Genomic DNA, 15,152 nt, shown 5'->3' with positions numbered 1-15,152 from the left:
AAATAAGAACACTGCTCTGGACTCTCCTGACAAGATGACCTCTTTCTCAGAGGGATAACAGTCCATTGGGTACTTACCATGACGAGCCCTTCTCTTCTGAGGAAAGGAGGACATCTTGGTCCTCCTGCAGTCATTATCCACCATTTATCTTCTTTCATTATTCACTCTACCTAACTTTATTTCTGCTGACTTGTTACTTACCTTGTTACCTCCTGTTTACTAGTTTAGGAGAACAGTTAGTGGTACTTCAGCTGATTAAGAGTTTATAGTGTTAATAATGATAGAGTTTAAAGTGGTCAACTGCTTGCGGAGATCCCAGAACTGAAGGGCAACTCCCACAGGAACAAGGAAGCTGGAGAGAAAATTATTCCTGCCCCTCTGATTGGTCAGTGGGAATCACCTGACAAGATGTCTTTTCCTAGGAGGAGAAAGGCCCTTCATGAAGTACTCAATGGACTGTTCTAATTTATTTCCCATCAATGAGAAAATAAGGGCACTGTAGAGACTTGGGACAGTGAGACATCAACAAGAGTACTTGTGTTCAGGGAGCTTAACATCTTGGGGCTTCCAAGACTTTATGGTCAGAGCAAAATAAAATGAATCTTTCAACTTGGGATTGCTTCTAGTTTCAGAAGAGCAGAACAATCTGCACTTGGGAAGTTTCCCTACCACTGGGCTCCGGTTGTTTTGTACAGTCTACTTCTGTTCCATGTAGAGTGAAAACCATTCTGTTAACTCACTCCAATCTTCTAATAGCATGCTAAGATCACACAAGCCTTTGCTTCCCAAGTCTTCCCTGCCATCATAGGCCAGGATGGATAAATAATAGTTTCTGCAGAATCTAACTTTGAGCCAAAGTGGCTGCATCAGTGTCAATCTATTTTCAATACTTTTCTCTGAAAACAAGAGGGATACAATTCTGTTTTTAATAAAAAGCGGCATTGGAATTCTGTTTGCCTGAAAAATTACCTTGTTTTGCATGTGAGCGCTTTTATTTACTTATGACCCAGCCAGAGTGATCTATTATTTCAGTCACTTGCTAGTGTAATTCCAAGGTGTTGCCAAGAGGGTTCATTCCTCTGTGGTGAGTTGGTGTCTCTCCCTAGGTTCCCTGGGATGACTTACGATATCTCTTTGGTGAGATCATGTATGGGGGGCACATCACTGATGACTGGGATCGCAGACTATGCAGGACCTACCTTGGTGAATACATCCGCATGGAAATGTTAGAGGGAGAAATGCTCCTGGCGCCAGGATTCCTCATACCACCCAATTCTGATTACAAGGTGAGAAGCGGGGGAGTTATTCTTACAACCTGAAGTGCTGGGAATAATTGTACGGCAAGGGAAGTGAGATTGTGACCTATACAAGCGATTTGCCTAATCAGCAGTTAAGGTCTGGAGAAAGATGTAGCCCTGCAATTAGTTGCAGGGTTCACTATGGAGAACAAAGAAAGGTAAATGACAGCCAACAAAGGCAGCACTGCAGACAGCCATGGGAGAAAATGTTATATTCAAGGGCAAGCTGGGTAGAACTCCCTAGGGAAATAGCCAGGAGGATGGCAGGAATTGTTACAAGCACATAGTGAACTGGAAGCCAACAAAGCTAAAGGTGTGCTGACAGGGCTACACAGCTGGAACACCTGCCAAGAAGTAACTAATACCACATAACATCTAAAATTGCATATAACTAATATTTTACAGGGATATCATGAATATATTGATGAGAATCTCCCACCAGAAAGTCCTTACCTGTATGGACTTCATCCTAATGCCGAAATTGGCTTCCTCACAGTCACCTCAGAGAAGCTTTTCCGTACTGTGTTGGAAATGCAGCCCAAAGAGTCAGATGCTGGAGGAGGAACTGGTGTATCCAGAGAGGAAAAGGTAAGGAAAATGCTGCCCTTTTCTTCTGAAGTGGATCTCTAGTACCTTGTTGCTGTTTTGAGTTCCAATAACATTGCATTTTTGGGTGCAATAAGTTGCACTAACCAAAGAGCTACAATTGTCCTTTTTGCCAGCAAAATCACACTTAGCTTTCTTTAAGCCCAAGGAAATTTGAGATATTCTACTATGAAGGTTATCTACCTGCTGGAGCATATCATGTTAGCGTTTTTTAAAAATTACTTTGCAGAGCATTTTTGAAATGTTAGCCACCACCAAATATATGTTTGGTCTTATGTATAATAGGTAAAGGCTGTGCTGGATGAGATCATGGATCGGCTGCCAGAGCCCTTTAATATGGTGGAAATCATGGCAAAAGCACAAGAGAAAACCCCATATGTGGTGGTTGCCTTCCAGGAATGCGAACGCATGAACATTCTTACCAGTGAAATTAGACGTTCACTGAAGGAGTTGAACTTGGGGTTGAAGGTAGGTGCCTATTATGCAATTACTAGTACTGTGCTGGAACAACAGGTTGAATGATGCGCTGAACTGACCTAGAAACAACATGGACAAACTCTCTAGAAACTCTAAAGGCCAGCTCATCAGATCTCTGAATTTTGACTCTCCTGGTACTCTAGCTCAAGGACACTTTTACCTAGCAAACCATGATACTTAGTAAGATAATACTGTTTTCCTACCAAAATACTGTATATGCCAGTTTTCAGTGTACACTTGAAAACTGAATGAGCTATTTGAGCAAATGGCTCAGATTCAGTTCATACTTACTGGCAAGTAGTTTATTAATTTTATTTATTAGAACATTTATATCCTGGCTTTCCTTATGGCTCAAGGCAGGTATGCAATTCAGAGCACAGGAAACTCACTGCCTGAAGATATGAAATCTAGCAAGTTCTCTACATTACTGGGTGGGGAAGAAGACTGGTTTCAAGGTGATAACTGCGGTGTGCTGCATCCCCCCCCCCCCCCCGCTTTACATTCAAGGCTTCAGGAGAAAACTGAAGAGAACGTTGCTGCAGCAGACCAGTTAGGGAAACCCCCAGCTCCAAGGGCCAAGGCAGCTGGGCCTACATACAGTGGCTCACAGAAGTCGGATAAGCACTTTGACATTGGAGCTGCAAAGCCAAAAGGTTGCTCATCCAGCAAACACATTTGTGCATAGTTTCATCGTGAGAAGGTCCCAAAGCATTAAAATAATCAGAACCTTATTAAGATTATATTAATAATTATCCAAATGGACTATATAGCCCAAGAGATTATGATACTAAATGAATCCAGCTAAAAGCTTTCACTCTCCCCACCTTCCAGGGTGAGCTGACAATCACAACAGACATGGAAGAACTGTCAAATGCCCTGTATTATGATAATGTGCCTGAATCCTGGACCAATCGTGCCTATCCATCTTTGCTTGGCTTAGCAGCATGGTACGCCGACCTACTGCTTCGGATCAGGGTAAGGAGATTTGCCTTGGTTAATGCCTACCAACTTCTTTAGGGGCAGACTTTCAGGCTTCCAAGCAGTTGGCAACCGCTGTACAAACCAATTTCATACTAATTCTTTAGTTGAACCATTATGGTCTTTGAGTTAACTGTCATGGGTAATGATCATTGAACTAACTTCAATAAAAACATAATACTGAAGAAGTTAACAAAAGCAATTGACTGTTGTGGCTGCATATAAGAGTCAGACATGTAGTATTTGGAGATATTGTTAGTCAAAAAGGTCTAGAAATGTGCACATCAGGAAAGGCTGATCTGGCAAGGTTTTTTTAGAAAAACAAACATGCCAGCAGTTCTAGCTAAGTGAGCAGAACTAGGTGAAAGTAGGGAGAGGGCATGTGTGTAAGGCCCACTATGGTTAGGGAACGGCATTTGGACAACTTATACGGCTTCCCCTCCCCGGCCCCGCTCTCTGCTGTTTTGTGCTTCATTATTCCAGATAACTGATCTCCACCATCAGAGGTAGTTTTAAAAAGAAATCACAACTTCCAGAATAAAGTAGAAGAATGCAAACACAAAACGGCACAAGATTTTTCAACAGATTGAGCGGTGGGCAGGGTGCTAGGCCCAGCAGATATCAGTGGTTACAAAAAGGATGTGCATTCATTAAAGTTTAAAAAAAGACTTTTTCAACTGTAGCTGGTAATCCCGATCCCAAATTCAGCTTTTTTTGTGGGATCATTTTGGGACTGTTGGGATCATTTGGGACTGTTCAAAAAACATTTGTGGGATCATTTGGGACTGTTTAAAAAAACAAAAACTTCTCAGGCACTTTAAAGTTTAAATCCCCTCCTGCTCCATTATAACCTATGGGGAATCATTTGGGGAGGGCTTTTTTAAAAGATGGCGGCTCCCAATTTTCAGCATCACTGCCAGTGACTTTCCTTACAAGAACCTCGTTTGGCAAAGGTTGTGTCAGGGGGTCCAATTTTATGGGGCTCATTTTTCCTCTGCTGGAAATAATGGAGGATGGATGGGGCGCCATTTTAAAGTTCTTACTGAAGTCAGTACAACAATCAGATAATTCAAAGGACTGCCCACACTTTGGGTTTTTGTGTATGTGAAAACCCTTATAAGGCACAGAGTTGAGGGCAAAAATGTTTTAATCACGCTTTAAGCCCCAAAGGACCTGTGCCCCAATCAGACACACTGCTCAAACTGCTAAGTTCTTATTCCCCCCATTATTGCAAGGTGAATGTGAACTAAAGGTGGTTAGCGTTTTGCTAGCACAAACCATGGATCTCTTTGGGAATGTACACAGATAGTTCACACTGCAGAAGAGTGTAAACCAGCCAGCATACTTGGCTATATAATCTGCTATCACCATTTCCCATTTCAGGAGCTGGAAGCCTGGACAACAGATTTTGCCCTACCAACAACAGTGTGGCTAGCAGGTTTCTTCAATCCCCAGTCTTTCCTCACAGCCATCATGCAGTCCATGGCTAGGAAAAATGAGTGGCCTCTTGACAGAATGTGCCTTTCAGTGGAAGTTACCAAGAAGAATCGAGAGGATATGACTGCTCCACCTCGAGAGGGTTCCTATGTGCATGGGCTCTTCATGGAAGGTAAAAGTTCATTTCCATATTCAGAGATGGAGAGCTCTTGTTTAGAAGTACACTGGCAAGTAGCTTCTGTAGAATTCTACAGAATTCTACAAATTCTGTAGAATTCTGATACATGATGTTTCCCTTGCATTTGTTTCCTCCTTGGGACCAAAGGCAAGAGAGAGAAAGGTTACTCTCCTTCTTGCCCTGTGTAGAGGTGCTATTTGACCCTGGGCTTTACTTCCTGATTTCAGTGCTGTACAAAGCTACATATTCCCAGACCATCTTCTGTTTGTATTCCATGGATTGCCCTTGTAAACAAGCCTGCTTCTTTGTGATTAGGGAGGTCTACCTGTTCATGAGTGTCAAATGCATTAGCAAAGGAGAAAGGTACAAGGATACCAGAAGCATAAAGTGCTGATGGACGCATTGGGCTTCCCCCAGGCAGAAACCAACATATTTCCAGGTTCAACTTGTGACAAGGCTATATTTCCATAATACAACAATCAACTAGAAAGAAACAGACACTGTTTGAGTAGCTGCCTTTTTATTTTGCTAATGTTAACATATCAGCAGGGGGCAGCACATGCCCACTTTACAGTCCTTAGAATGAGTGGAATTTTAAGAGCAACAGAAGGTAAAGGCTTAATGGAGTTTGTTCGAATCTCTCTTGTTCTTAAGCATGGATAAGGCTTGGAATGTAGTATCTAAGAGAAATGTTCCCCCTCCCCCCAAACAATTATAATATAGGCTAAAGAGGTCTGCCCATTATTGCTGCCAACCAAGTACAGACAATTGGGCCTCTGTTTCTATTGGCTAGTGGGCTAAAACAAAGGATTTGCATAAGGAAAAGTAACATAGCTTTCTACAGTGAAGGAACACCGGGCATAACCTTACTGCAGGCTGAAAGCAAGCGCAGAGCTTGAATCCAGCTTTTTAGATTATGGTCGTGATATTGCCAAATGCATACATGTTTGTGATGGCATCCAAGGCACTCCCAAGCCAAGGCATCCAGCCTTTAGCCATGCAGCTAGACACAGCAGATGGACAGTGCTGGGCTCCTTCCTTCCTCAGCACTTGATGCGAACTAAGCTCCCTCTGGGATGACTCAGCAGGCCACAGTCTCAAGCACTCTTTCCTGCCGCAGGGGCTCGCTGGGATACTCAGACTGGGGTTATCACCGACGCACGCCTGAAAGAGCTGACGCCCTCGACGCCCGTCATCTTCATCAAAGCCATCCCTGTGGACCGCATGGATATCAAGAACATGTATGAGTGCCCTGTGTACAAGACGCGCATGCGAGGCCCGACTTACGTCTGGACCTTTAACATGAAGACAAAAGAGAAGCCAGCTAAGTGGATTCTTGCTGGGGTTGCTTTGCTGCTACAAATTTAATCCCCTAGTTGATGCAAAGCACTATTCACTTTAGCATATCATCCCCTTGACGAGAAGTCCAGGCCAAGACAGTAATGTACAAATTGCCAATAAATAGTACGTTCCTTGGGAGTGTGGCTGATGTGATATTTATTTGTCACGTAGGTATAAAGCAGTATAATTTCTGGCAACCCAGGCCACTAGTTCAGCCAGACGTGGCTCTGTACCAGCTCACAGAAAAGAACAAAGAAGTCTGTGTACATGTATCTGCAAGGTCCATCTGGATTCCTTTTCCATATCCAACTGATAACTTCATGCTCAGCTGGCTTCTTTATTGCTACAGGAGCGTTCAACATTGATCTTAGGGTAACACACCCAAGTGCAATATTCCTGGTGTCCTCTCCATAGCATTAGACATTATTTTATGGGACACTATGCCTCTGCAACACAGAATACTTCCATTCTGTTGCATCCTAAACACACGTTTCACTGGGAAGTCACGGCACTCACCTATCTCAGATGTTTTATTTATTTATTTATTATTTCGATTTTTATACCGCCTTATCCCCAAGGGGCTCCGGGCGGTGTACAACAATTAATACAAATAAATTAGGGGCAAACCATACAAATAAAACAACAACAGCCCATAAAACTCCGACATAAAAACATACTGAATTTCATTAAAACAGCGGTAATAATAAAGGCACCCGGATAATCCTTTCCTTTAAAACCCTCCCCTGGGGAGCAATTGGACTCCTCCATAGGAGGATAATCTTGATGGTATCGAACAGGGGCGACATACTCAGCGGCTGGTTGCTCCAAAGGCCCGGCAGAACAACTCAGTCTTACAGGCCCTGCAGAACTCACCGAGATCCCGCAGGGCCCGGACAGCTGGAGGGAGAGTGTTCCACCAGGCCGGGGCCAGGGCCGTAAAGGCCCTGCCCCGTGTGGAGGCCAGCCGCGTCACGGAGGGGCCGGGGACTACCAGTAAATTCACCTCTGCTGAATGTAGAGGGCGAGTGGGGACATATGGGGTAATGCGGTCCCGAAGGTACAAGGGTCCCAGGCCGCGTAAGGCCTTAAAGGTCAAAACCCAAACCTTGAATAAGATTCGGAATATGATTTGCGTTTTAACAACCAGCTAGCTACATGCAGTTGGTGAAAGGAAGTGTTCTAATTGGTTGTGGTGGGTTTTCCGGGCTGTGTGGCCGTGTTCTGGTAGGGTTCTGATTTTTTTTCTTGAAGAGCTAAACATGAAGCCAGAGTGCAGTACACAAAAGTCCATAAATCAAGGGATCCAATGGTTATAACACCCTGCATAAATTCCTGTTTCTTTCCAGGTCTCCTACTGAAATCCACACTCTCCCTTTAACACATATTTCTCACCCTGCCTCTTATGCCTTTACTTGTATCAAATTCTGTAAAAAGCTACTTTGTACTAAAAACAAATCCTGCAAAGGAACATTTTTTTTCCAAATTCAGCTTTTTGTGGTGCTTGATTTGGATTGCCCGAGCACATAATTTTATATTTTTAAGTGCCACGGCACACAACTGACTTGTGTAGTTACCTCATTCCCAAGGGGGGAAGCCAATGCTAGTGTTCTTATGACTGATCAATTTGTAGCATTTAAAATTGGTAGGGCTAACAAAAAAAATCTAATTCATGGGAAAACGCACATTCATCTCAAATATTAATAACTGGCAAGCCCTGGTCTCATCACCAAGTTGGCAACCTTTGCAAGAAATTCAGGTTTGGTAAACTGCGCCAACTACTGGGCATAGAACCGCGGAAGACAAAACTCCTCTCTCAAACTGGAGATCTCTCCCCCTCCCCCTGCCCCCTGCCCCAGAAGAAGAAGAGTTTGGATTTATATCCCCCCTTTCTCTCCTGTAGGAAACTCAAAGGGGCTTACGATCTCCTTGCCCTTCCCCCCTCACAACAAACACCCTGTGAGGTGGGTGGGGCTGAGAGAGCTCCAAGAAGCTGTGACTAGCCCAGCTGGCATGTGTGGGAGTGTACAGGCTAATCTGAATTCCCCAGATAAGCCTCCACAGCTCAGGCGACAGAGCTGGGAATCAAACCCAGTTCCTCCAGATTAGACTACTCCTGGTCTTAACCTCCTACGCCACTGCCGCTCCTGGTGGTGGTGATGATCATAGGTTTCATTCTACTGAGGAATTTTGTGGATGATCAGTCACACTTTCAGAGGAATTCTGGATGAAAACAGAACTTTCAAATGGTTGTCAACATATCAAAGACCAAAAAAACCTCTACTTTAATCTGTTTCCTGCAACAATGGGAATACAGTGGATTCATGGCCCCTCGTACCAGCACTCAGGCTCCTGCTTACTAGAAATTCCAACTGAGAGAACGTTGTACTAATCAAATGTCACCTTTAATAGGCTTTTAGCTTGGATATAGAGGACCAGAGTACAAAACAGACGCACCCTGCATCAGCTATCAATACGATGGACATTTAAGTCGTTTCTTTCTCAGCAAAGTGCCAAAAAGAGGGTATTGGATGTTTCAAACAGACACCTTTTGTGTATTTTGCTGAAACAGAAATCAAATATTAGCATGGAGTGTATGTATTTTATACTGCAGCATCTGTAACTACAAAAAGTGGCCAAAAGTTTATAAGAGAGCTGAACTGTCACCTGAGGTCAAGATCACCTGATCAGAGGGCCCAGTTACTTTATAAATAAATGTATCCTTTTCCCAAGAAATCTACCTGTTTGGTGGTGTTGGTGGTGGTGTTGGTGGTGGTGGTGGTGGTGGTGTGTGTGTGTGTGTGTGTGTGTGTGTGTGTTAGATCTTGCAAACAATGAACCTACCTTTTTCAGAAGAAGTTCTTAATCAAAGGTGTCACCATCTTCACCCACAGCTTGACATAACGATTGGGCTGCTTAAATGTCAAGGCAGACACAGTACCGGAACGCAGGTAAAGCTGCTCCTGCTCCTAGAGAGAAAAGGAACACCTCAACATGAATGTCAACATTTGCTCTCACCCTGGTTAGCAAGCAGCGCCCCTGGTGCTGCCTCTACCCCCACAATTCAAGGTTTCCAGACCCTTGGCAAAACCGTTCACATTCCTGTCAATCTCCACGGGCCTAAATCAAGTGCTGGTCATGAACCATGGGAAACTGAGCTTCCTACCGGAGCAAGCAAATACTTGCATCCCAGGCTGGCTTGCCAAAGCTTTCCCATGCTTGCCATCTCGAGCGCCAGATGAGCCAAGCCCAAGTAATTATACACACCAGAGCCCATCCCATACGCTATACAAATGCACTGAGGAGGAAAACGTCGCAAGAGTTGGCCCTGCAGTTATTTCTTTTTCCCGTAACACAGCCAAACCCTGAGCTATAATTGTCCAAAAAGGAAGCCTGACTTTAATCTCTAGAGGCTGGACTGCTCGGTTCTCTTTACAAAAAGCTCCTGGGCTGCGTTTTCAAATGAATGCGCAGTCAACGATTCAGGGCAGTTCCCAGAAATGCTAAGCCCCTTCAAAGGACAAACAACGCAGCTGGAGGGGAAAGAAAGCCTCTCTATTGCAACACCCACTTGAAAGTAGCACTTTCTTCAAAAGGATCCTCTTCATTTTTACAAGCAAAATGGCTTCCTGAATGGGTGGAACCCCCCAAACAATTGGGGAGCCTCTGCCTGTCTCTCAAGGGCACCAAGTCTGGCAGGGCTCACTGCCCACCCAAGTCAGAACCTCCCAAAACTCAGCCCAGTGGATCTGGAAGTATAAAATAGGCAGGGACATCCAAACTCATCTTTTCCCTCTAATTCCTATAATTGACCGAAGCTCTTCTTTATTGTAAGCCTTAGTGTCAAATGTCCTTGTGTCTGAACATCTTATTTCACTGTTTTAGTTGTTTTAAATCTGAAGACAGATTAGAGCACCTGACCTGAAGCAAGTCTCCAGACTACAATTCGAGTTCTGCATCATGGTATATAATGCCAGCTCGAGGAAGGTGTAGGGAGAAAAAAACCCAGGTAATTTCAAAGTGAGGCTACTCGAAGCTCTGCCACTGGATAATGGGAGCATAGCTGGGGACTGTGCTAATGTCCCAGGCACTGTGCAGGACAGATGTAACAGGGACCCTTCCCAAAGATATTAATGCCTACATGTGACACAGCACAGCAAAAAATACAGGGAATGACAATGAGAAATAACTAGGGAGAGGACCTATTTATCAAGCAACTGCAAGGTGTATAATCAATAGAATAGTCAGTTTGCAAGCACATTCATTTAGATTCATCAGAATGACAATATATCCTAATTTCACAAAAAGCTCTAGAAAAATGAATTTAATTAGGTCAGGGATCTGCAACACGCGGCTCTTTCGTCCTTGTACTGTGGCTCTGCGTGGTTGGTTAGCGGACGAAAAGGCGAGGGATTGGGGGCAGGGAGTGATGAGGAGAGCCTTCCTTCCCTTCGGCCCTCGCAGGTGGCTCCAGGCCTCATCCCCGCCTGTCTTCTTCCTCCTCTCTCTCTGGAGAGCCAAAGGCTTCGGATCCGGAGGCGAGGGGGATACCCGTGAGTCCCGCTGCAGCCTCAACAAGGAAAAAAACTACAAACCAGGAGCACTTCTACTGCCGCCTCCCTCACATCGCCCCTGCAAAACAGCTCCAGCCTCCGCCAAGGAGCCTGCTGGCCACGGAGGCAGAGAAGCTCTTCCTCGGAGCTACGTTACCTTTGTTCTGCGGCTGTCACTCGCCCACCTGAGGGTCCCCCCAACTGTGGGTTATTTTAAATGTCAAAAAGTATTTGCGGCTCCAAGTGTTTTCTTTTCCGTGGAAAACGGGTCCAAATGGCTCTTTGGGTGTTAAAGGTTGCCGACCCCTGAATTAGGTTAATGCAACAGGAAGTGTACCAAAACTAGGCACCCCCACCCCCGAATTAGTATGTGTCCATGGCAGAAGTAAGAAAGGAACTGTTCTTTGAAAGTTAAGTCTTTGTGTAAGCAGAAAGAGACGTATTACTTATTTTCTTAATAGTATTTGTAATATTTTTTCATATTAGACTTCTGCAGTTCCCTATGGTGCATAATGTGTAAAACAAAACAGCACGAGCACGAACTGAAGTCGTTCTCATCGCATTCTCTTTTTCCCTCTGCTTCTAGAAGCAGGAAGAGGTGCTTGTGACATTCCCTGCATCACCCAAAGCCAGGTGTAAAGTGAACTTCCTTCAAGCTCTACTGCCTCTACTGCCACACAGAATTAGAATTGGGAAGGGCCGTTCAAAATCCAAATTCAAAGTGAACCAAAACAGTGGTCGAGGCCATGCAATGCAGAAAAGTAGGATCACAAGAGAAGTATCCTTGTTGGAGTCAACAAGGGCATTACTATAAAACCTTAAACTATTTTATAAAGCCTTAAAAATCAGAAACAAAACGGTTAAATTAAAGCCCACAAGAGGAACACACATAAAGGGAAAGTTGAGATTTGCTAGTTAAAATGTTCACAGACTAACTCTTCCCTAAGAATTGTAGAAAACAACCAGACAGCCAGAAATTTTAAATCTTGCTACAAGATACATGAAAGAGAGTTAACTAAGCTCAAGAAGCTACTGGCAATATTTGGAGAAATTGCCCTTAGCTTGTAAAGGGTTTCTATTCCCTATGTCTGATTCCTCAGACAAAAACAACCACTAAACCAGAGAAAGTATGCAAATGTATCACAGCCAGACAACCTTTATTTTCCACCAGTCCTGTATTTACTTTCTCTTCCTCCAGACCAGCCTGCCTCTTCGCCCACGACATTTCTGGCCCACGATAGCTGAGATGTTGCCATCACTGGGATCTCCCTTTGGTTAGTTCTGACTGGCCCCCCCCCCCCCCCCCCCCCCCCCCCGTCAATCCACAAGACACGCACCTGATGGAACTGTTGCTGCAGAGATTTGTTTTTTGTCACTATTGCAACCTGTGCTTCCAGGTCCCGATGAACCGACCTGTATCCAAAATTAGGAGAGCCGATCAGAGTTAAGCAGGGTAGGCTGCTTCCTGCCAGGTACAACCAGAGGCCTGCAGGGAAACATGCGAGAGACAAAGAATGTGACCATAGCAGCAGCAATGAACCTCAAACAATAGCTCTTGAAAGACAACACACACGAAAGGCATTTAGTTATATTTACAGGCAAAATAAAGCTTTCATGGCACTAAGCAAGCAACCAGGAAATATGGATACTTCCTTAGAGCCAGCATCATACTGAGAATGACAAAGTCAAAAGTACCTAATGGGATACCTGATTACACTGTTGGGGGCTCTGATTTCTCTGTTTGTGTAAAGTAATCCCCGCCCATCAATGTGATTAATGATAGAGAGACATGTTCATTGTTGTTACTAATTGGTCATAATAAGCATAAAATCAAGAGTAGTAACTAATGCAAGCTATGTGTTTGGTCCATCGCAACACCAGTCCTGCAGCATAGGCCCCAAAATGTTACACAGAACACATCAGAGAAGCCAAGTTTGTAAACAGTCCTAGGCTGCAGGCTACAACCCTTCAAAAGCAGTGTTAAAACTCATTTCCCTCTATGTATTGTCGAAGGCTTTCATGGCCGGATTCAACTGGTTGTTGTGGGTTTTCTGGACTGTGTGGCCATGGTCTGGTAGATCTTGTTCCTAATGTTTTGCCTGCATCTGTGGTGGCATCTTCAGAGGTGTATCACAGAGAGAAGTCTGTTACACACTATGTCTAGTGAGAAAGGAAAGTTTAGTGGGGTATATCATTTCCCTCTACTTCATTTCTGCAGCAGTGTGGGCTTATTTCCTCTGAAGCCAAATACATAGCATTGATGGATCATATCAGAGCAACTGCTTCCATGAGCAAAACATTTCCCCTTCAGCAGCAGTACCTGCATATCAGCAAACAGATCTAACTGCCACTTCTACAGAAGCTTCTGCTCTCTAAATCTTTTAGCATACATGATAATTCAGTGCAAGGCCAAACAGCGCTAGAATACCCCTGGCACTAAGTATTGCCGACCAACTCTGTGCCACCCTCACGTCTGGAGAAGGAAGGCACCCCAGAGAAAGTGAGAAACACACTTCTAGAATTCCATCTACCGGAACAGTTGCCTAGTTCAAAACAAACTCTCCCTTGTCACTATCGAAAGGCATACTGACTGCAACAGCCACTGCAACACCTTTCCACAGTGACAAGGGAAGCCGCTGCTGTGAGTAGTCACTGAAAGTTCTGAAACAATGCAGCTCCAATTGTCAAGTGGTCCTGTGCAAAATACATTCTTCCTTCAGATTCGTTACGACACATAGAATACAATTGTTTAACACCAAGGGAAACCAGTATATAATGGCAGCGATTTGGGTCTTCAATGCCGAATTGGTTTCTCAACTACTCTATGACATTCCTATATGAATTACATTTAACTATTGTGTAGAATGCAGCCAAGCACTATTCCTTCCATGGGTTTTGGGAGTACCTAACTGTATGCCTACAGAAACCAGAGCTTTGTTGATAACCTTGAAGTTTTGGTTATATCTGCATTTAAGAGCCCACTCTCTCAGATATGTGACTCTAATACTTTCCGAGGATTCCTCTTCTAGTTGGCTATGTTTGATTGAATGTAAGATTAAATCAATAAGCATTTCCTACGATTCCCTCTTAATGATACCAGAGTCATATGACTTTGAAACACTAAAACGCAGACTTCTAGATATAGAAATAGAGAATCTCTGGTCTGCAGCTAGGAAATCCTGCCTGCCACTAAATTTTGGAATTATCCCAAGGCAGGATCTAGAGCTTCATATTTTCATCATTTAACCCCTCCACAGTGACGACATGTTTTTAGATTATGCTCTCCATAGCTGTTCTTTCAGTCCATACCAGGACAGATTATGTTCCTGTAATAACAGTTATATTGATTCTTTTTCCTGTATTTTCTTCTCTTTTATACACTAATGTATATATCCTTTTTTTTTTTTTTTGGTCTGACCGGAACCCATATATAACTTGTACAATTGCTAGGTTTCTCCTCACAGGCATAAACTCAACAGACTTTTTAAAATCCTTTCCACCCTGGGTTTAGGCCTAGTTATGGAACTGAAACAGACTCTGTTGCCTTGGATGTCCTGCACTGAAAGACGGATGGGGGAGGTACAGTTCTATTAGTTCTCCAGGACCTCTCAGCAGCTTTTGATACCATCAGTCATGGCACCGTTGTGGACTTCCTTTCTGTGTTGGCATTGGCAAACACTATTCTCTGGTGATTCTGGTCCTACATGGAGGGTAGGTTTCAGAAGGGGTTGTTGGGGGACTGCTGCTCAGCTCCTTGGCCCCTGGCCTGCGGGGTCCCGCAAGGTTCCATCTTATCCCCTATGCTTAACATCTATATGAACCCAGTGGATGAGAACATCTGGAGATTTGGGCTGAACTGTCCTCAATATATAGATGACACTGGGCTCTTATCTTACACTGATCCTAGGAAGGCTGCAGAAACCTGAACAGGTGCCTGGAGGCAGTTTTGGAGTGGATGCAGGCGACTAAATTGATACTTGATCCCCCCAAAAGGAAAGCTGCTCGAAAGAGGACATTTAAGTTATCATCAGTTCTAGATTGGGGTACATCCCCCATAAAGGAATAGGTCTGTAATCTAGGAGTGCACATGGACCCAGGCCTACAGCTTGATGAGCAGGTGGCAGCTGTGGCCGGGAGTACCTTTCACCAGCTGGGACTTGTACAGAAAAGATCTGGCTACTGTGGCGAATGACCTGGTTACATCTAGATTAGATGACTATAATGCACTCTACAAGCTCTGCCCTTGGAAAGTGCTGAGAAATTTCATTTGGCCCAGAATGGGCAATT

At 44.1% G+C, this 15,152-nt stretch overlaps 2 protein-coding genes across 2 annotated transcripts in view; one reads left to right on the top strand and one right to left on the bottom strand.

The window, feature by feature from the left end:
* Window positions 1-6,446, top strand: part of DNAH17 (dynein axonemal heavy chain 17) — a 135,506-nt gene extending 129,060 nt beyond the window's left edge. The window contains exons 75-80 of the mRNA XM_048489794.1: window positions 1,107-1,286; window positions 1,704-1,886; window positions 2,190-2,372; window positions 3,213-3,356; window positions 4,743-4,968; window positions 6,095-6,446. Coding sequence (XP_048345751.1) covers window positions 1,107-1,286; window positions 1,704-1,886; window positions 2,190-2,372; window positions 3,213-3,356; window positions 4,743-4,968; window positions 6,095-6,342 — 1,164 coding nt within the window. The 3' untranslated portion in view covers window positions 6,343-6,446. The remainder of the gene's footprint in view (window positions 1-1,106; window positions 1,287-1,703; window positions 1,887-2,189; window positions 2,373-3,212; window positions 3,357-4,742; window positions 4,969-6,094) is intronic.
* Window positions 6,026-15,152, bottom strand: part of PGS1 (phosphatidylglycerophosphate synthase 1) — a 38,873-nt gene continuing 29,746 nt past the window's right edge. The window contains exons 8-10 of the mRNA XM_048489795.1: window positions 12,203-12,351; window positions 9,157-9,281; window positions 6,026-6,187 (exon numbers count right to left, since the gene is read on the bottom strand). Of these exons, the coding sequence (XP_048345752.1) occupies window positions 9,162-9,281; window positions 12,203-12,351 (269 nt within the window). The 3' untranslated portion in view covers window positions 6,026-6,187; window positions 9,157-9,161. The remainder of the gene's footprint in view (window positions 6,188-9,156; window positions 9,282-12,202; window positions 12,352-15,152) is intronic.

Source organism: Sphaerodactylus townsendi, linkage group LG03 (genome assembly GCF_021028975.2).
Source record: "Sphaerodactylus townsendi isolate TG3544 linkage group LG03, MPM_Stown_v2.3, whole genome shotgun sequence".
Lineage (NCBI taxonomy): Eukaryota > Metazoa > Chordata > Lepidosauria > Squamata > Sphaerodactylidae > Sphaerodactylus > Sphaerodactylus townsendi.
The sequence above is the reverse complement of the archived record's forward strand: the minus strand, read 5'-3'. Positions and strand labels throughout refer to the sequence as shown.